This window comes from Halichoeres trimaculatus, unplaced genomic scaffold (genome assembly GCF_033239565.1).
Source record: "Halichoeres trimaculatus isolate MK-OKI-2021-1 unplaced genomic scaffold, fHalTri1.1 fHalTri1_scaffold_19, whole genome shotgun sequence".
Lineage (NCBI taxonomy): Eukaryota > Metazoa > Chordata > Actinopteri > Labriformes > Labridae > Halichoeres > Halichoeres trimaculatus.
The window spans coordinates 26583029-26603213 of NW_027437197.1; the positions used below are offsets into that span (position 1 = coordinate 26583029).

The following is a 20185-nucleotide window of genomic DNA, read 5'->3' on the forward strand; positions in this document are numbered from 1 at the left end:
TAAAAAGAAAGATCATTTATTTCACACTGTCCATGAAAGAACATGAGTTGAACACTTCTTGAATGTCGTGTTGGGTTTTTGTACTGTCCACAGGTACTTCTTTAGATTTCACCACTGACAGAACAGTCGTATGCTTTTTCAAAAATCAATGCCATCCCATCAAACACTTCACTTGTGTGTAAACTTATATACATGTGTGTATTCAGAAGTAAATGTCCTGAAAAAGGTTTCGAGCCATTTCAATGTAGGCCTCTTTCTCTTGGGCAGTCATCTGCTCCACCAGCTCTGGTCTCTGGCTGACCTCTTGGTATGAGAACTGTCTGCCCCCTACTGTCACCATGGGCTCATCTCCCACCTCCTCAAACTCATCATCATCTTCGTCATCTTCAACGGCATGATGGTGAACAGCTGTGGTAACTGGGGGAGAGCCATCATCTGATTCACTGGTGTCACTGTCAGAATCGCTAGCATTAGCTATGGCAGAGGGGAAGCCCCTGGTTACAGCACTTGCTCCACCGCCACCTGCTGCTGCCACACTCCTCTTCTCATGGATGAGCAGGGCGCGCATCACTTCCTCATTTTCATCTGCCTGTCCAATCCCATGGCCTGCCTCTCCATCCTGGGCTTTGGGTGTCGTGTCTGCACCTGCTGAACAGAAATGAGTCTTCAAAATATATTTTCAATTCCAAACAAGTTCCTCTTATTCCACCCAAGGGGAGGTTTGTTTAGGAAGATTCTTATCTCAATTACACTTAGAGTAATCAATCCCCACTCCCACAACTTGAGCTTCTTTAACTAGAAGCCAATTAATAATACTGATGCCTCCTTTGTGAAGTTTCACAAATGTTGGTAAGACTGAAGTTCAAGCCCTGAATGAATCTCTGGTCTTGGACTACAAATTGAAGAAAGTGTGAACAGAATATCAAGTGATAGCAGTGTGTGGTTTGAGTGTCTTTTGAAAGCATGCTGCTAATGAATATTATCAAACAAAAAAAAAAACAATTCTAAACAGCTCAAAAATAAAGCCCAGTGGCTGCTTGGCCTGTTTCAAAAGCAACCTTTACTTACGGTTCTTCAGGATGTCAGGCTCGCTGTAGGCACCTTGCACTGTACTTTCAATCAACCAGACAGGTCTCTCCTTTGGTGCTTTGCCCTCATTAGCCTGGTTCTGATGTTCCTCCTGCTCCTCCATGCTAATGACCACATTCTGGGTGTACAGGTCAGCGTATGATGAACCTTTGTTTGACCAGGCTTCACGATGTTGCCCACTTGAGTTTGGTGCTGATGCTGCAGAACGTTCACGACTGGTAGAGAGAAATTGAGATCCCTTACATGAAAGCTTACCACAGAAGTGAAATGTATTTATGGAACTATTTAAGCATGTCCAACATACTGCCTTTAACTGTGAACCACAATGATACTTCAAGACTACAAAGGCAAGATGTGTTGAGCAGATACACATGTAGAGTATCAAAAAGTCACACAAGGCAACTCCTGTCTAACAAAACTCCTTTTTTACACACGCTTAAAGGGACTGTTAAGTTTTTTTGAAGTGGGGTTGTATGAGCTCTATGTGACCACTAAGGACAGTAGAAAGTTGTCTCCTCTCCCTCAGTAAGACACAAACTTTAATCGCTGGTGACGAGGAATAGACACTAACAGGGACAGACGGTACCAAATTCAAAGGCTATTTTCTCTGCCTATAAGAACTAAAATCAAAAAGTAATACCACAGTTTAAGAGTACGATACATAAAATATTTTTTAAGTGCATTAAGTCTTCGGAAGTATAAACATTTATCTGGACCTAACTAACAGGTCATTTATCCTTCCGTGCAGCGCTAGTGCGCTCCGTCCCCCCTCCTCCTTTCAGCTGTAGGAAATGTAAACAAGCTATGCTTCAGGCGCCGGTTGTAGCCTCGTGTAAGTTTGATCAAGTATCATAATTCTTTTGTTTGTACTCTAAGGATTGTGAGGCAGCGTAGGAAATTCAAAATGAGTGACTATGACAGTGACGATGAAGTTCCATTCACTTTGGAACCAAAAGGATACCTGTATGAACCGGAGTACACAGAAGAAGAGCTGCTACAGATGGCTACTGAAAGGAATACAGAGGAAACATCCACAGACAGCTGAAAAATAGCATCTGTCCGTGGATGAGAAAATAGCCTTTGAATCTGGTACGGTATTTCCCTGTTAGCACCTATTTCCTCGTCACCATCGATTACAGTCTGTGTCTCACTGAGGAAGAGGAGACAACTTTCTACTGTATCTAATGTCCTTAGTGGTCACATAGAGCTCATACAACCCCACTTCAAAAATACTGAACTGTCCCTTCAAGGATTTAAAAGATAGGAAGAGAGGTCTATTTCTGTGAGATTTTTCAGAAGCTGACCTTAGTTTGAGGGCAGGGATCTCAGCAGGCTCAGGTTCCAGCAAGTCATGAGACAAGTTCACATCCTCTGTCTCACGTAACAATGCATAGATGGGTTCAATCTGTTCATTGAAGCGTGCCACAAGTGTCCTGGCATCTGGACAGATAGACTCATCCTCCTCTACCTCTGTCTGGCAGAAAGTGCAGCGAAACGTACCTGCTCATTGAAAGAAAGATATAGGGGATGAAGTCCAGGTATTGTAACTTAACTTGAATCTTGCAGCAGAGTTGTAGTGGGATACACTTTGTTTGAGCTTCTATGAGAACAGTAACAAATTTTCAGTCATTAAAAAAACTGTAAAAAAAAATCTGAGGATGTAGAATGAAATGTCCAACTAACGCAGGCTGATCTTTTACTTTAACAACTGCAATGCCAAAAGAGCTGCAACCAATAGATTCTGTATACCTGTTAATCAGGATAAGCATCCTGCATAGTGTAATCGAAGAAAACCACATCTCAAAATTCATAAACACATTCCAGTCATTTAAAGGCTGATTTTGCTAAAGTGAAAGACAACTCAGGGTATTTTAAAGCATTTACCAGTCATGGGGTCAAATAGCTGATTGGCCTCTAGGTCCGTGAAGGTAGAGTGGCAGCAAGGGCACCGGAAGGAGGCACGATTCGTTGAGTCCCGCTCATCTGTCTCAATTCGCCGTCGCATGTGATCCAACTTATATTTGACTACATTAACCAGCACCCTTTGGGAATCGTATTGAAATATTGATAACAGAGAGATTGCAGAAACATCTATAGAGTGTTTTCAAGTGACGTTATCAAATTGAGTTTGACCATGTTGGAGGCACTCTGCTTGAAGAACGGAGAAGATCGTGGCGAGCTAAGCTACATCAGGATTTCCAAGGCAATCATCTGTCTTCAATCTCAACATTTGAGTCTGTTTACAGCATTTCCTGTCAGGTAGGTCATGTTCTCTGCCCATAGCATCTTAGAGTAACACTTTATTCAAATTAAATATATTATGTTAGAGTATAACTTCCATTAAAAGGTCATTCACTGCAATAGGTAAAACTCAGTGTCATACAGGGGCATTTTTAAAGTGCCAGAAAGTGAGCCTCTCCCAGAGAACATCATTTATTCCATGAACCCCTCTCACATGAAAAATATACTAGTGACATCTATGATTTTATACCTTTAGGTAGATGATGATGATAAAGATGTTAACTCTTTGTACGGGTCTTTCCCACTGTTTTTCGGTGTAATTTTTCAAAATATATTTTTCTTGCTGGCTGAGTCCTCCACTATAGGTTTTAGTGTGCTTCATGCATTCTTCCACATTTGTTGGCAGATAAGACATCTTGTCATTGTATTTTACAGCACATTTTTATCTCTGTCCTTCAATGTAACGTTTGTGTACCTCCAATGTGGCCGCACATTCAGAGAATTACTCAAATCGTGACGTCAGTGCAAACACTCTATTGATACAATCAATTGTATACATGCAACAGAAAATGATCACCTGTAGTTGATGAAATAGTAGTTGTGCCTCGTTGTCTTGCCATCAGGAGCTGTTTCTACTCTCATACGGCACTTAACAAATTTGTCTGATTTCAGGGTGTTGAGTACAGAGCGAAGCTGTTTCCGGTCAAACTTGAGCAGCTCCAGCATATCCTCTTCTCGTACACATGGATTGCGAATTAGCACATCAAGGGCCAAGGCGTGTTCAATTCCATAGAAACCCCTCACTACCTGCTTGGCTAGTCGCTTCAGTGCTGCTGGGACCTCTGTCAATAGCTCTGGTTCAATCATGGCTTGCTGCGTACACAAGAAATAAAACCGTAAATTTACATTTAGAATACATTAAGCAGCATGAAAACAATGGGATATCTCAAGGATGGTAATGGAAAAAGAGAAATCAACCTACCTTTAATCGTTCTTTTTACTTAGATGGCTTTGGTGAACTGTGGCACGCAGTACCTCAGTCTGAGTGGTGAACATATATGATGGCAAACCCTTATCATGTCACAGCACCTGGTTTGGGGTTATCTAGGTCTGATGAACACATAATGGCAGGTTAAATCGCTTAACGTTCTCAAACATTTTCAGAAGAGTTAGAGGAAAACGAGCTAAACAGTAATAACGGTTTTTCCACACCGCATGGAATCGTTAACATACGGTCATTTCAGAAATAGCTCTAAACGTGCTTGATATTTAAAACAAACTAATAAAATCTAAATACCAAGAGCACAAATGATGTCGAGCTACAGGGGGTTATGCGACCGGTATTTTGCTTTGGAATTCTTGAAAAATAAAAGATGTTAACCAATCAGGCTATAAGCACGCACAGGGGCTCCATGATTACAGCCACCTAGCTACACAACTCACCAAATAAAACTACGTAACATTAAGCTAGTACCAAACTTGAAACGAACAAGGCAGATAAGGGCAAATTCTCAGTGATGTTAAGCTAGCTACCAGTTAGCGATTGACAGAGGAGATAGTATTATAATTTCTTTGAAGTCACGCCACTGTTTTACGTTGCCTCTAGCTTACAATAATTACCACTGTTTGGCCTAGCCTCGGGTAACTCCGGATTTGAGGTAAGTTTGCAGGTTATAACTTTGGTTATGCAGCTAAATCCGTTAGCCAATGGTCATGTCAATCTTTTGTGATACTCCCAAACTTCAATGCAACACAGACATGCAAACAAAACCAGCGTCGCTGTGTTAAACTATAGATTACGTTGTCTCTACTGAACTCAAATCACGGACAAAAACGACTCAGCCTAAATATTGCGTAGTTACCAAACACACTTTGATGCGTTGGGGAAAGATACCGTTAAGATTATCATAACCACCTTTTCTGTTTTCCTTGTCGGGTGCCTCCTGCTTCACGTCTTCTTCTTCGTCTTCTTCTTCTTCTTCTTCTTCTTCTTCTTCGAAAATATTACATTACTGGCATTACTGCCACCCTTTGGTGTTTATTTTAGTTTCACTTGAAACACTAGTCTCGAGTCTATGGTCTCGCGACAAGAGTTAGTCTAGAATAGAAGAGAAGACAGGACCCAATAGCAGCAGGGTTAAGTTGATCGTCATATATTTTGTCGAATGGCACGGCTTCCTTAGCTGGAGGCTTATGTTATCAACCAATAGAATTCTACATTTACGGATTCGAGGGGTGGGGGCTGTCTTTACTGTTTTCCGGAATACTGCTGGCACAAACATGGCTTCTCTTGACAGGGTAAAAGTATTAGTTTTAGGAGATTCCGGTAAGTAAAGTGTGTATATCCAAATAGACCCCGTTACAAACGTGCCTCCTGATTTGTGTGTGATACAGAACAAACATTAAGCGGTCTGCTTACGAATTAAATTTTAATTAAAGATGTAACTCCCAAGATGAGTCTGTAGCAATAATTCTGCGTGTCGGTACCTTGTGCAGATAAAGGTATTTCGTAGCGATGTCTTCTTTGTTTACAGCCAGTTAGCACGTTATAATGATTGTGCTATGTTTGTCAGGCTTCTTTACACCACTTCTATTAAATAAAGAATCAAAAGTAAGTCTCGTTAGTGACTTGCAATTTCCAACTACCTAAGTTTAACTGTTGGCCTGCATTTTTATCTCGTCAAGGGGTGGGCAAGTCTTCCTTGGTCCATCTCCTCTGTCAGAACCAGGTATTAGGAAACCCATCATGGACTGTTGGGTGCTCAGTGGATGTGCGGGTAAGACAATGTTTAAAAAAGTGAACATTTAAATCAAGTACCTACAGTTCTTCTGTGTGCTTCACATATGTGTATTGATACTCCAATCATTAGAATACTCATTAACTTTTCACCTACAGGTCCAAGACTATAAAGAGGGAACCCCAGAGGAGAAAACGTATTACATTGAACTCTGGGATGTTGGAGGATCTGTTGGCAGTGCCAGCAGCGTCAAGAGCACCAGAGCTGTCTTCTACAATTCAGTTAATGGTGATTATGATTTGTATTGATTATTTTGAGAGATCTGAAAACTTTATTCTTGCAATTGACAGGATATGACAGATTTTTTTTCTTCCAGGAATAATATTGGTGCACGATTTAACAAATAAGAAATCCTCTCAGAATCTCTACCGTTGGTCACTAGAGGCACTTAACAGAGATTCATCTCCAACAGGAGTAATAGTTTCAAATGGGTAAGTTGATGTCTTAGAATTCCAAGAAAGTAATAACTGGAATTTCAGTGTTCAAATTTAGCTGAAGACGGAGGTCTGGAAGCCCCAAACTTAATCCACCAGTAGCCATTTATTAAACTGTGGTTACAACTACCATTGCACATTTAAATCCAGCCTCTTTGAATAAAACCTATCCACTGTGTTTCTGTGCTCACTTCTACAACAGTGTTAGTTACTGCACTACTGAGGCTCTAAAATGATGAGGAATTTATGACACTGCATCTGAAGTTGAGCTTCCTAAAGACGTAATCTTTCTTTCAGCAGTGATTATGATAGAGAGCAGTATGCTGAGAACCCCGTGCCTTTACTCCTGATAGGCACAAAGTTTGACCAGATCCCAGAGTCCAAACGCAACGAAGTTCTCACACGGACGGCTTTCTTGTCTGAGGACTTCAACGCAGAGGAGATCAATCTTGCAAGTCAAACTTTTCATTCCTTCAAAGCTTTAAACTTATTTGCAATCACTACTTATTTCATTTGAATTGAAAAACACATCTTAATGTTTAAAAATAATCACTTTAGCTGTTAGCCATTGTTGCTTCCTGAAGGTTTTCTTTGCCATGAAGCCATGTAAAAGGTTCAGTCATACCTTTTTGGGGGGAATATTCAAAGACTTATTGCAAAATGTTGAAGAGTTCATTCAACAAGTATGACTGAATGTTAAGTAGATAAACTTGAACTGGGTTAATCTGGTATCAAGGTTTAAATGACTCATATCCAGGGATGCCGAGATCAGTTTTTGTTGTGCTCGTTTTACATGCTCTGATGTATTAGACCCATGACACTGGTGTGTATGCAATACTGAACGCCCAAAAACAAGGTACTGCTGTTCTGAATGTAGCACAAGACAGCAGCAGTTTCACAAATACAGATGCCAAAGGCTGTCTGCTTTGTCAAAAAAAAGAATGATGTGACCACTTATTTAATCTGTTTCAGGAAGAGAATCTTATTTGAAATGTGTCATCTTTTAATGAAAAAGTTTGCCTTTAGTGACACCTTGTGGCCACTTTGTTTTCTCAGGACTGCACCAACCCAAGATACCTTGCAGCAGGCACATCTAATGCTGTGAAGCTTAGCAGGTTTTTTGACAAGGTAATAATTAGTTAATTAATTAGTGTGAATGATTTAAGAAATCAAATGTCAGCCATTCAGTGTAAAAGGCACTGTCAATGACCAATAACATTTCATTTTTTTTGTGAATCTCCTAACAGGTCATAGAAAAGAGGTATTTCACACGAGACCCAAGTCAGGTTGGTTTCCATTATTCATCCTTTATTTATCTGGAAAACAAATAGTTTCATGATTGTTTGAAATGCAGGGTTAGCGCAAAAACTGAATAACCAAGTGATGAGTGTTTTTTTTCCTCCACAGATGACGGGCTTCACAGATAGAAAACGATTCAACTTCAAAAGTTTGCATTATGACTGACAGCAGTGCTCTGGTTTGATTCCGGCCTATATGGTCTTGTACCATGAGTGATCTATTACACCTTCAAACAGAAATGATGACCAACTGTTCTGTCCACAAAGTTTGGGTTCTGCTTACTTGTGAACTAATACCAGTCACTATGAGCCGATAATCATTTTGTCAGCTGCTGTGAACACTGATGAGTTTTGGCTCTTTTTCACCGTGGCCTCTTTCGTTTTTAACTGTATCAGTGATCACAACTTCTTCTTTTGTCTTTTTTACTCTAGCCCTTTGATTTTTTTTCTCCCTTGCTGCTTTTATAGAGTAAACACACACATACTGCTATTTCTTTGTGTTTAAATTGTTTCTGTTTTGAGCTGTTTGAGTGTCTATACAAGACAACTGTCTCTTCAGATCTGTTCTGTAGCGTACTCTTATGTTGTCACGCCCAATTGCCTCTCCTCTCTAGACCATTCAAAAATTGGCACTGTACTGACATGCACCATTAGTGTGCCAGTAAAATGTTAAAATTATGCCTTAGAGCAAACCATTGACAATAACTGTGGACACCACTTGTGCTGAGAGGTAGTAATGTTTGTAGCCATAACATCTTTTATTCCCTTAAAGTGTAAGGCTTTTGCAGTATCCCCTATCCACACATTTTTTAATTTTTTTTTTTTATTTTTTTTTTCTGCAGAAACACCTTGTTTCCTCTTTTTTTATTTTAAACTTTAGCTTATGGAATGTCTTGTATCCATCCATCTTCTATTCCACCTTTCTATGGGGACTATGACAGCACACACATACACCTACCGGTAATTAAGAGTGACCAATTAAAATAATAAACTTTTTTTTTTTGACTGTGAAAGAAAGCCAAAGTTCCAGGATATGCAAACTCAACACTGCTAGATACCTGTTGAGTCGAGTCGTCGAACCAGGAATCTTCTTGCAGTGAAACAACAGCACTAATACCTGCAGCTGTGTACAGCTAAACCTGAGAAAAAGAAACTGTATTTGTTTCAGGGGAACTTAGATTAGATAAATTGTTGTCTTTGTTTTATGTTTTGGAAAAACTCAGTGTGTGAATTTTCAGAGAAACTTAAACACATTTAAATTTAATTTTGAAGTGCTGAAATGAAGCACTTTTAAACATTTGTATCTGTTATCAATGCCCGAATTTATATATATATATATATATATATATATAAATATATATGTGTGTGTGTGTGTGTGTGTGTGTATATATATGTATATATATATATGTATATATATGTATATATATATATATATATATATATATATATAGATATAGATATAGATATAGATATAGATATATATTTATATATTTATATATACATAATATTAATATTACATAATGTCATACATAACATCAACCACTGTATAGAGACTGGTTGCGTGCAAAGCTGGATGTTTGAAGTAAACAATGCTCTAATCTCTAGAGGAAGTGATGACATCAAACCAATGATGCGTGATATCTGGAATTTTGCTCTTGGTTACAGCTTGCTTTACCCTAGGTAGCATGTAACAACTAACATCACAGGTTTCTTAATTTCAGAGAATCTGCCAGGTTTCTTTTTCTTTGTTGTTTTTAAGAATTATACCTCAGTACCAACTACAAGTTAAAAAAAACAAAAACATAAGCAACAAGAAAAACTGCCGCTGTCAGATATTGTCACAGCTGCCATCAGCTCTGTGTCCGTCACGGACTGATGTCAAAGCATCTGTTCATCTGTGATGCAGTGAGTGATAGGTTTGACAGTGTAAATGAAACCAGATGAGACATGACTTCCTCATTCACAGAACGAGGTCAGCTAGAGGCTTGCATGTAGTGCCTTCTCAATCAAAAAGGTTTTTCTGTTTGTTAACTTTTTTAAATCTTACCAGGATTTATAAATGGCTCCCTTACCTGCAGACCCTAATTTGCCAGGCTATGGCAGCTGCATCTGTAGAGTTTTGGTTTATTTTCTGTCATTTTCAAACAATTTAGCTCTCAGATAAGAGCTGTCCTCAATAGTCAGTGGTCATAGTTCATATGATGTTTTGCCAAAATTCTGTCAGTTGAACATCAGCTGGTGTTATTGCTCTGTCTAACTCTGTTTTCCTACTGTCTTTGTGCAATGTGCAGTTGGACTGTGTTTAGAGATATATTTTTTCTAATTATTTTCCAGTGTCTGTTTTAGTACGAGGGGCTGCACGGTGGCGCAACAGTCAGTGCTGCAGCCTCACAGCAAGAAGGTCACCAGTTTGATTCTCAGCTTGGCTGGTGGGCCTTTCTGTGTGGAGTTTGCATTTTCTCCAGATTAATTGGTCACTGTAAATTGTCCCTAAGTGTGTGTGTGTGTGTGTGTGTGTGTGTGTGTGTGTGTGTGTGTGTGTGTGTGTGTGTGTGTGTGTGTGTGTGTGTGTGTGTGTGTGTGTGTGTGTTTTTGTTACAATGTGGGGCCCGAAACATGTTAGCCCACTCACAGTGTGGGGACCGAAAGTAAAGTGGGGACCAAAATGCTGGACCCCACAAATTTTAGCTTAAATTCAGTTAAAGAAAGCTCAAAATAGTCTCCTGTGAAGTTTTCAGGGTTTTCCCCATTTTGCACATATACCCGAAAAAGTGTGCTTAGGTGTGTATCAGGGAAGTAACTCAGTATCGACCTCTAGTGGTAGAGAGTGGTACTACCCCTATACACACTTTACACACATTTGGTTACAATATGGAGGGGCATGCAGCCATTTTTGATGCAGGCTCTGTCTGCTGTTCATTTTTATTATTATTATTATTATTATTATTATTATTATTATTATTATTATTATCAGTATTATTTATATCACACTTTTTATATGGGGTTACAGAATGTTTTGCAAATGATAAAGAAACTAAAAGACAATACAAGCGGATGTTGTAAGAATAAAAATAACATAGGTAAAACATTAAAAACATCCAAAATCAGAAATACATAAATATGAAAATATAAATTAAAAATATAAAATCAGGGGAGTGATACTGCCTTAAAAGGGATATTTCTTCATTAAATTACACTTAAGTGACAGTTCCTGTAATTGTACATCGTTAAATGTGCTTTTTTAACCTGTCATGCATTAATTATGACAACCAGGATTTGCAGGGTTTTTTTCTCTGTGTTTTTTTGCTCTTATGGCATGACTAACCAAGTTTAAGATAAAATAGCAAGGGGGTATTAGATATTAGAGGTTAGATCAGGCCCAAAATATCAACCCCTACCCAATCCAAGCACATGCAAATTGTGTCCAAGCCCTGCCAGCCGACATATAAACTGCAATTATGAGCCTGATTTAAACTCAGCATTTTGTAACTAATGTTTAACTGTTATAACTGATGTTCTCAGCTACAATTTTGAATTGGTTGAACCACAGAAATGTATTCAGAATTATCTTAATAATGCGACAAAGATAAAGCAAGTAAACTGTATTGTATGTTTACAGCAGGCCCGATGTGATGCATGCAAGATGCAACATGCTGCGACACTGAAGTTGTGACTGGTATAACTCTTTTACTCAAGCAACAGCTTTATAGTAGCGTGCTCAAACTCAAATTACTGAAAAAATGGAAGGCATAGAGAAGAGGGCCTTTGGTGAGTGCTTTCAGATGTTTGCCTGTTCTGCCAATGCCTCCTCTGAAGACCAGAAAGCTGTGGATGAAGGTCCGCAACAGAGACTGGAGGGAGTGAGTTTTGCTTCTGGAGTTTTTTGACACTGAATGGAAGCAAAACTTTCAGGTGACGTGCTCATCATTCACAAAGTTGTGTGAACTAGTGGGTGGATTTACAGCTCCAGATGAGGTCACCGTCAGAGCACCCATTCCATGTATTATGTGCGTAGCAATTGTTCTGTAAGGACTTAGAAGTTTTGCAGAGTACCGCTTCATCTCTAACCAATACTGACTTCACAAAAGCACCTGAAAAAGTTTAGATTCATGTTTTATAAGGGCATGTTAAAAGGACCAATCAAAGAGCTCATCCAGATGCCCAGTGAAAATGAGGCCACAGAAATTACTGGCGTTGAGCTGGAGGTGGTTCACGTCACACCTGTCAACAAAGTCAGTGATGACAGTCCTGTATTCCCGCTCGTTCCCCTGCGTTACGCATCCAGCAATGGCTGTGTCGTCAGAGAACTTCTGGAGTGGACAGCCCCAAGTGTTGTAGCAAAAGTCCGTGGTGTACAGGGTGAAGAGGAAGGGGGAGAGCACTGCCCCCTGTGGTGCTCCTGTGCTGCAGATCACCATGTCAGACACAGTCCTGGAGCCTCACACACTGTGGTCTGTCAGTGAGGTAAATCACGGTCCATGCAGCCAGGTGACTGTCAACTCACGCTTTTTTCCAAAATTTGATTGTGTCTGGTTGGGCAGTCCAGTTCACCCAGTACTGGGTGAAGGTAGGGAGAGTGGAGGAGAGCGATACATGATTAAGGGCTCCAGGGATGATGATCAGAGACTGAGGGTGAGATGTTTGCAGCTTGAACACTTCACTGTGGGAGGAGCTCTATCCGGCGCAAATCCGGCTTTGTAGTACAGCCCTCAGGACTGGATAGATGAGGTACGAATAAGCTGATTGGACCAAAACTCAGAACACACAGCCTATGTGGGCTTCAGTCTAATGTAGGCCTGTAAGAGCAGCTGACAGTTATTTCTAACATAACTGAAAAAAATGGATTTCAAACACAGTGGAGTAAGTATCAACACTGAGTAATAATGCAGGCTTATTTTAAGTCAAGCAAATTTAAATCAAATTTATTTATTGATTTATTCATTTATTCACATATCAAAATAAATTACTTTTAAGACTATATGTTGTCATATTATTAACCGTATGTGATATGTCATGTCAAATTGAACAACCTTTTTACCTATCAGTTCTGAATACATAGAAAACATTCATGCTAAAAAGCCAAGAGTCGAGTTTCACATGAACACAATATTGTCACTCATAAAAATAAAAAAAGGTACAATAAACATTGAAACTACATAAAAAAAGAATAAAAAATGTAGAATTTTCTAGTGTTATGCTCAGCTCATGTAGAGCATAACAAATAAGGGAGGTTAACACAGTGATAACTTTAAGTAAAGAAATTAATTTATTGAACAACTCAAGAAAACCTAACTAGTGTTTAAGTCATTATCAGTAGTGAAGTGAGGGTGTTGGGTGCTGTGAAATGTTGGCAGATTACTAAGACTATGTGTAAAGGAAACAAAGGCTAAACTCAGCATAACCAAACCAAACCAAACCAAAGGCTGGTGCCTGGCAGGTACGAGCCTTCCAGGAAGGCAGAGAGAGAGCCCATGTTGGACTCAGACAGTTTTTGAAAGCTTGTAAACCAAGAAATGTGCCTCTGTCTGGGACTGCCCCAGCAGAAGTTTTGAAAACAGTGAGAGAGTGGGACTGCCCGATCTACTTATTGCTTGTGTGATTTACTTCATTTACCATTAAATGGTTCTTGTGTTATACAGAAAGTTTATTTAATAAAAAGATGTGCAGTGATTATAAACTAAAGCTAAATTTTGACATTGTTAATGGTAATGTCCCTTAATGCTGCCTTTATTTTATCACCGTATAGTATCAGTATTACTGACTCATAAATGTACCACATATATCCATGCACAAGTAAAATAATGTTATAGATTTAGCATGTGCCCCTGGTCTTAATTTTAGGTTGTTGTGATGTCACATTACGAAACAGGTGAAATGTTGTGGATTCATTTAGTGGAACGGAGAAGCCTGCAGAAGCCTGCAGCGTGTGCAAGAGTAAGAGTAGGAGCTAATCTTTGATCCTTGGAAAACTTTAGCCTGACTGTGAACTTGAGACGAATACTTCATTTTATCAGGACTGATAGATTTAGTGCTCTCAGCTGTGCTTGACCAACTTCTGCTCACTCAGAGATCCAGAAATATACAGAAACCCAGAGACAGAAAGTCTGTTGTCCATAGACAAACTGCATGCATACACCCCCAGGGGGATAAAAGGAAGGGACTGAACACTAGTTTTTTGGGGTTTTGACCGTGTGCCACCTTAGTGTCAACTTCATCTGCCTGCTTTGAATTAAGTGTTGGACTGAAGCTGCCTGATCTCATCTCTATCTTGAACTCCTAGTCTCCTTCAAGCCAGCATTAGGACATTAGCCCACAAAGTACACAGTCAGTCAGGGGGATTTGATCCTCCTTCAAGACAAGATACGTCACCACCAAGTGGATCCAATCCCCAAACGAGAGGGGAGGATCAGGCAAACCAGGAAGACCTGGAAAAAAGACAACAGAGGCAGGAAGGCCAGACAGAACACCCTGATCCCAAGACCTGTGGCCGTCACACTAGTCAAATGTTATATTATTAATGGGAAAACAGATTGGATAACCCTTTTTATTCATTAACTTTTAAAATGTATTTAAGGGAACCTGAATATTCATGAAGAAACATGATTTGTTCTTAGTAAACGGCAGTCTGTGTGACTGTAGCGACTTCTGAGTAGCCTTGATGGAGCTGTGGCCATGGACATAATTAAGAGTAGACGCCCTATGGCTGCTCGGGCACTAGAAATACAGCCGCCTTCTTGGTCCAGTCAACCTACCTGTAAATATATGCTGAAGCAGCAGAGAAATCAAGATGCCAGAGCACTGTGCAGTGTATTCCCATGAAAATCGGCAGACTTTTGGGGTCAAGGCTCAGGGGATTACTTTTCACAGGTAAGATTGAACATTATTATTGTTTGGATTCACAGAAAAGAATGTTATTGTGCTGTATTTATGCCCACCAGCAAAACCGTAGCCAGCTCACGTTAGGTATGCTACGCTTACAGCCGGTGTTCACCCTGCTGTTAGGCTAGCTGAGACTTTACAAATCATATATTCCACAACACAGACTTAGATCACAGTGAAAAGAATGCTATGGTAGAAATAAAAATATATTGCTGGTATTACTTTAACAAGCAAATTTTACACAGAGGTCACAAGCTGTATTATTGTAATCCTTTTACCCACTCATACCCATCAAACTTATCTAAAAACAGACAATAAACTACTGTTGTTATTGCATTAAATAGCTACTTCTCAATAAATTTACAGGTGGCTGTGCTCAGTGGATGACAAACCTGACCTAATTAAGAAGTTGGATACAGGTTACAGTAGTTACAGTTATGAACTCTGCTCTGGTTTGTTAGTGGCTACAATAGAAATAAATTGAAATATTTACATTGATGTTATGTGAAATACTTATTAATATGCACTGTCCCTTTAGATAGAATAAATATTTAAATAAAACCAGGCTAAGTATGGATTTTGTTGCACTCACATTTGATTAGTTTTATAAGATGAGTATAAGCTGAGAAATCTCATGAAATCTGCCTATCTGAATTAATACACATCATATACTTTGAAAAATACCTACAAACATCACGAATATCATATATCAGATTATTCTATTACAGTTAAGGCTATTGTAGATATCAAAATACACCAAACCATATGTCCTGTATCAGACCTATAAGTATGAGGTTTACAGAGAAAAAAATGTGTGAAAATCAGTTTAGTATTCATTGACTTATGGTTGATTTAATGCGATGACACTTCATTGCTCCGGTCAAACAGATGACACTGAATGTAGCGGCCGACCGGACCAACATGGCCGCCCTACAACTTGTTAGCACCCATAGGCAGCCAAGAGCACCCATCTGCAGGGACTGAGCATTGCCATATTGTCAACACAAAAGCCTACCTGAAAAGGCAAACTGGAAGTTAGTTTTCTTCGTTTTTTTTATTCTTATTTTATTTTTTTATTTTTTTATTTTATGCAAGAATGTGCAATTAAAGTTATTACAGTACTGCAGATTCTTTTTTCTTTTTTTGTTTTGGAGTATTTTTTTTCTTCTTCTAGTATTACCAAAGTACAATTAACAATATACACATAGTTGCAGCCAGGGGCTAAGATACAGCAATCATCCAACAAAGATGCACAAAAATATACACACAACAACACAAGAAAAAGAAAAGTCAAAATATTCTTCATGTTCTTTTTGACTTTTTTGGCGCTACGGTGCTCTCATTAAACTGAAAGTTGGACATATTCAAGATTTTATTCGGGGCTCCATAAAAAAATATGTTTTTATTTTCCTGTTTGTGATTAATGGAATTCAGAGGGTCCTGCACCATACAGCGGTGTGTTCGTTTGTTTGTAACATGTAACGCTTTTTACAATAAAGTTAACATGAAAAAAGAAAGAAAAAAAAACCCTATGGCTGTGGCAGCTGTAGTGTGAATCGGGGCCTTGGTGTTACATATTGACATGCCAGGCGGGCGGATACAAGAATCACTAACTTATAAGCAGCACCACCCGTCCAGGATGTGCTCGTTTTAAGATGCAAGCGTTCCTTAACTCATGCACGGAGAGAAGACACGTGAGAGACGTACTTGGCAGCAGAGAAGCAAGGCAATAAAAGTTGTTTTAAAACCCAGGTAAGTTTAACTTTAATCCTCTTAACTGTGATTTATTTTAGGACATTTCTATGACACTGTTAAAGTGATGTTTTTGGTCAAACCAGAGAGATAATGCAAAGTGCGTGCCTCTCCGTTAGCATGGATAAATGACCAACGATGTGATTGAAATCAAAATAGATGTGAACGGTTGCGATACTTGAACATTTCATAAATTAAATCAACGGGTTTAATCCTCACATATTTTACTATATTGATTGATGTATAATTGGATATTATATGACCAACGAAGCTAGCTGCTAGTAAAAGTTATGTGGCTAACATTAATGTGACATGATTGTACACTGATTAGTCATTATTGTGTCTGGCTTTTTTTATTTGACAAGAAAATAATCATGTGACACGCCTTATTGTTTATTTGCCTTAATGTCAGGTTAAACATGTTTAACTGCAGTATTTTAGCTAAGGAGTGCTCCGGTCATGAAGCTACGCACCCGCTAATCTGCGTTCAGTATGCATTGCTAATGTGCGTTCTTTTCCTTTAAACCACCTTGCATTGTTTTCCCCCGGAGACAGTGATGCTATTTTCTGATTGGCTGCAGGGTGTCCATTTATAAAGGGGTTGCAGGTCTATGTTGGCATGGCCTCAGTAATTACTCTGCGTGAGAAATAGAGGTGTGAGCGTGAACAGGTTAAAATACGTGTCTCACGCTCGGTGCAGACTTGAGAGCCCAGTGTGAATGAAATGGAAGCCCGTTTCCGCCAATTGAGAAAAAAATTAGGAAAGGTAAAAATGTAAATAAATTTAAATCATAATTATGATATACTAAGTCATGATTATAAGACAGTTAGTCATAATAATGAGATACAGTGTTTTCCATTTAAAATGTGTCTCTTTAAATGTCTTTTGTTCCAGCTTACATAAAGAATACGTCACAGATAACGTTTTGTTCAAATCAACGGTTTCTTTATCTGTTTCATAAAGTCTTTCTCAGCAATAAAAATTAATGTTAAAATGAAATGACAGATCAGCTGTGGGAATCATCTAATGAAGAAACAGTGGTGGCAACTGCAGCAGGGTGCTGTTCAGACATGTGATCACATGTTGTGGTTATGATTGTTATTTTTGATTTGATTTGATTATGGTTTCATTAAAATTGCACTGCATTTGATTAAAGGATCTTGAATGGCTTCATTGAGGCGAAGGATTTCCCCAAATAAGGATGCCTTAGAACATGCTGTCAAGGGTCTCGACAAGACAGCAAAGCTGGAGGTGAAATATATTAACTCTTTCAAAGGTATGATGATTAAGATTTCACTACTATTTCATTTTGTTATTTTAATTTCATAGCCTACCTCTTAATGATGCTAGGTTTACTTAAAGAACTTTCAGTTCCAAGGATGGGAGTATGAACAACTGTAACTCTTTAAACATCAAACCCGTGTGCTCACACCAGGTCGAGGGGTCTTTACCAAGGCCCATTTCAGTAAAGGAGACTTTGTAGTGGAGTACAGAGGGGAGTTGATTGATGCTGATGAAGCCCTAAGGAGAAGATCTATATACCATGGCAAATGTGCTGTCTTCATGTTTGACTTTCAATGGCATGGGAGAACTTGGTGGTAAGGCTATGTGTGAACTTCACACCTCTTCACACTCCATTTGAAAGACTTTTTATGTTGCACAGAGGGTTATGATTAAAGGAATTAATTACTTTGTTTGACTGTAAAGATGTGTACTTAGGAGATGTGTTAGTCGAAAAAACATTAAATGATCTTGCCTTAAGTTCTCGTTCTAAGACTCAGTGGGCCATTGTGTCAGGATCCAATAGAAGATTATGTTAAGGGAACTCTTAAATGGTTGATATTCTTTTTATTAGTATTGATGCAGCTCAAGAAGACAGCAGTCTAGGAAGGCTGGTCAATGATGACCACAAGCAACCCAACTGTAAGATGAAGAAGATCCTGACAGAGAGGCAACCACACCTGTGTCTCTTCGCTCTGAGGGACATTGATGTTGGGGAAGAAATAACATACGATTATGGTGGAGCTGATTGGCCTTGGAGAAAACAGGTTAGTTAATTTTGAAAAGTTGTAAGCACTTTAAATATGATTTAATATCATTAAGGTCAATGTACATAAATCAGAGGTCCTTCAGATTTTAATGATGTGCTGGGGATGATAGAGCAGGGGACATTTTAAGACTGAATCAAAAAGCATTGTTTCAGCACACAAAGTATAAAGTTAGTCGCAAAATTCCTCAAATACTGCTTTGTTTTTTATTGTAAGTGCTTATCGTTTTTCTCAAAAATCTGCACTCTCATGTTGAACTTGTTCTACAGGATGGAGCCCAGCTAAATGAGACAGACCCCGCAGAGAACAAGACCTTGGGAACTTCAGAGCAGAGTCCTCAGCGACCTGCAGCCTCTCAGATAGAGGTACAGAATTGTGCTGATCATTTTCTCTGATTTTTAAGGTGATCATACATAAGTTTAAACTGCTCCTGTTTGATTGACTCTGTTTATTATGTTTCAGTAACATTAAGATAAATGTTGTGAAGTCAAAGGTCCGTTGTGAGCCACATTCAGGTTTTGGTGATGTTCTGGGGTCCAGTCAGGATATTGTATTTTTAGTTCCCCTCCCCCTATCTCACACACACTTGTCAGGTCCACAGTGTTTGTGGGGACCCCTTAAGGTCAGAGGTCTGATGTGAGCCACATCCAGGTTTTCATGAAGTTCTGGGGTCCAGTCAGTATGTTGTTTTTCTAGTCCCCCTCCCCCTTTCTCACACACACTTGTCAGGTCCACAGTGTTTGTGGGGACCCCTTAAGGTCAGAGGTCTGATGTGAGCCACATCCAGGTTTTCATGAAGTTCTGGGGTCCAGTCAGGATGTTGTTTTTCTAGTCCCCCTCCCCCTTTCCCACACACACTTGTCAGGTCCACGGTGTTTGTGGGGACCCCGTTTAGTGAGCAACATGCTTCACATTTAATGCTAAGAAGCCTGATTTTTTTTGTGCTTTAAACTCAAATTACATTGCAAATATCACAGTCCAATATCACAAGGTTACTCTTTTCTCCTTACCAGTTGTATAAGCTGTGGAAACAGGACCTTGAGCTCTGCTAGCACTACTTTAGCTTGGCATTGGAGTTGATTGATAGCACAGGAGACAAGTTTACGTCTGAAATCAGAGTCAAATAAATTATTCCTAAAGTAAAATTGTTTCTGCAAACAAAGTATAAATTTAGTCGCAAAATTCCTCAAATACTGCTTTGTTTTTTATTGTAAGTGCTTATCGTTTTTCTCAAAAATCTGCACTCTCATGTTGAACTTGTTCTACAGGATGGAGCCCAGCTAACTGAGACAGACCCCACAGAGAACGAGACCTTGGGAACTTCAGAGCAGAGTCCTCAGCGACCTGCAGCCTCTCAGATAGAGGTACAGAATTGTGCTGATCATTTTCTCTGATTTTTAAGGTGATCATACATAAGTTTAAACTGCTCCTGTTTGATTGACTCTGTTTATTATGTTTCAGTAACATTAAGATAAATGTTGTGAAGTCAAAGGTCCGTTGTGAGCCACATTCAGGTTTTGGTGATGTTCTGGGGTCCAGTCAGGATATTGTATTTTTAGTTCCCCTCCCCCTATCTCACACACACTTGTCAGGTCCACAGTGTTTGTGGGGACCCCTTAAGGTCAGAGGTCTGATGTGAGCCACA

General features: G+C 39.2%; 2 protein-coding genes across 4 annotated transcripts; one reads left to right on the forward strand and one right to left on the reverse strand.

The window, feature by feature from the left end:
- On the reverse strand, positions 1–5426 carry gtf2e1 (general transcription factor IIE, polypeptide 1, alpha). Of its 2 annotated transcripts, none has more exons than XM_074695730.1 (7): positions 5246–5426; positions 4313–4440; positions 3908–4203; positions 2974–3131; positions 2394–2589; positions 1069–1304; positions 1–648 (listed from the first exon to the last, which is right to left on the reverse strand). In XM_074695730.1, exons 3-7 carry the CDS (start codon positions 4195–4197, stop codon positions 203–205), a joined length of 1326 nt encoding a protein of 441 aa, XP_074551831.1. In that variant the 5' UTR covers positions 4198–4203; positions 4313–4440; positions 5246–5426; the 3' UTR covers positions 1–202. The 2 variants fall into 2 exon arrangements, with proteins under 2 accessions (XP_074551831.1, XP_074551832.1); XM_074695731.1 differs by having other exon boundaries at positions 1–645; positions 5246–5425.
- Positions 5427–5575: 149 nt separating this feature from the next.
- On the forward strand, positions 5576–8673 carry rabl3 (RAB, member of RAS oncogene family-like 3). 2 transcript variants are annotated; one of them, XM_074694874.1, is made up of 8 exons: positions 5576–5656; positions 6016–6107; positions 6227–6356; positions 6445–6559; positions 6860–7013; positions 7619–7690; positions 7810–7848; positions 7970–8673. In XM_074694874.1, the coding sequence occupies exons 1-8, from the start codon at positions 5611–5613 to the stop codon at positions 8024–8026; spliced, it is 705 nt and encodes a 234-aa protein (XP_074550975.1). In that variant the 5' UTR covers positions 5576–5610; the 3' UTR covers positions 8027–8673. The 2 variants fall into 2 exon arrangements, with proteins under 2 accessions (XP_074550975.1, XP_074550976.1); XM_074694875.1 differs by having other exon boundaries at positions 6863–7013.
- Positions 8674–20185: the final 11512 nt, after the last annotated feature.

Bases quoted from the DNA above. Each gene is read 5' to 3' on its own strand.
- gtf2e1 (XM_074695730.1), bottom strand. From the start codon at position 4,197: ATGATTGAACCAGAGCTATTGACAGAGGTCCCAGCAGCACTGAAGCGA. The intron at 2,590-2,973 runs GTAAATGCTTTA...TTCAATGAGCAG, and splicing joins GCTATTTGACCCCATGACTG to GTACGTTTCGCTGCACTTTC. The intron at 649-1,068 runs GTAAGTAAAGGT...ATTTCTGTTCAG, and splicing joins GCCTGACATCCTGAAGAACC to CAGGTGCAGACACGACACCC.
- rabl3 (XM_074694874.1), top strand. From the start codon at position 5,611: ATGGCTTCTCTTGACAGGGTAAAAGTATTAGTTTTAGGAGATTCCG. The intron at 6,560-6,859 runs GTAAGTTGATGT...TCTTTCTTTCAG, and splicing joins GGAGTAATAGTTTCAAATGG to CAGTGATTATGATAGAGAGC. The intron at 7,849-7,969 runs GTTGGTTTCCAT...TTTCCTCCACAG, and splicing joins TCACACGAGACCCAAGTCAG to ATGACGGGCTTCACAGATAG.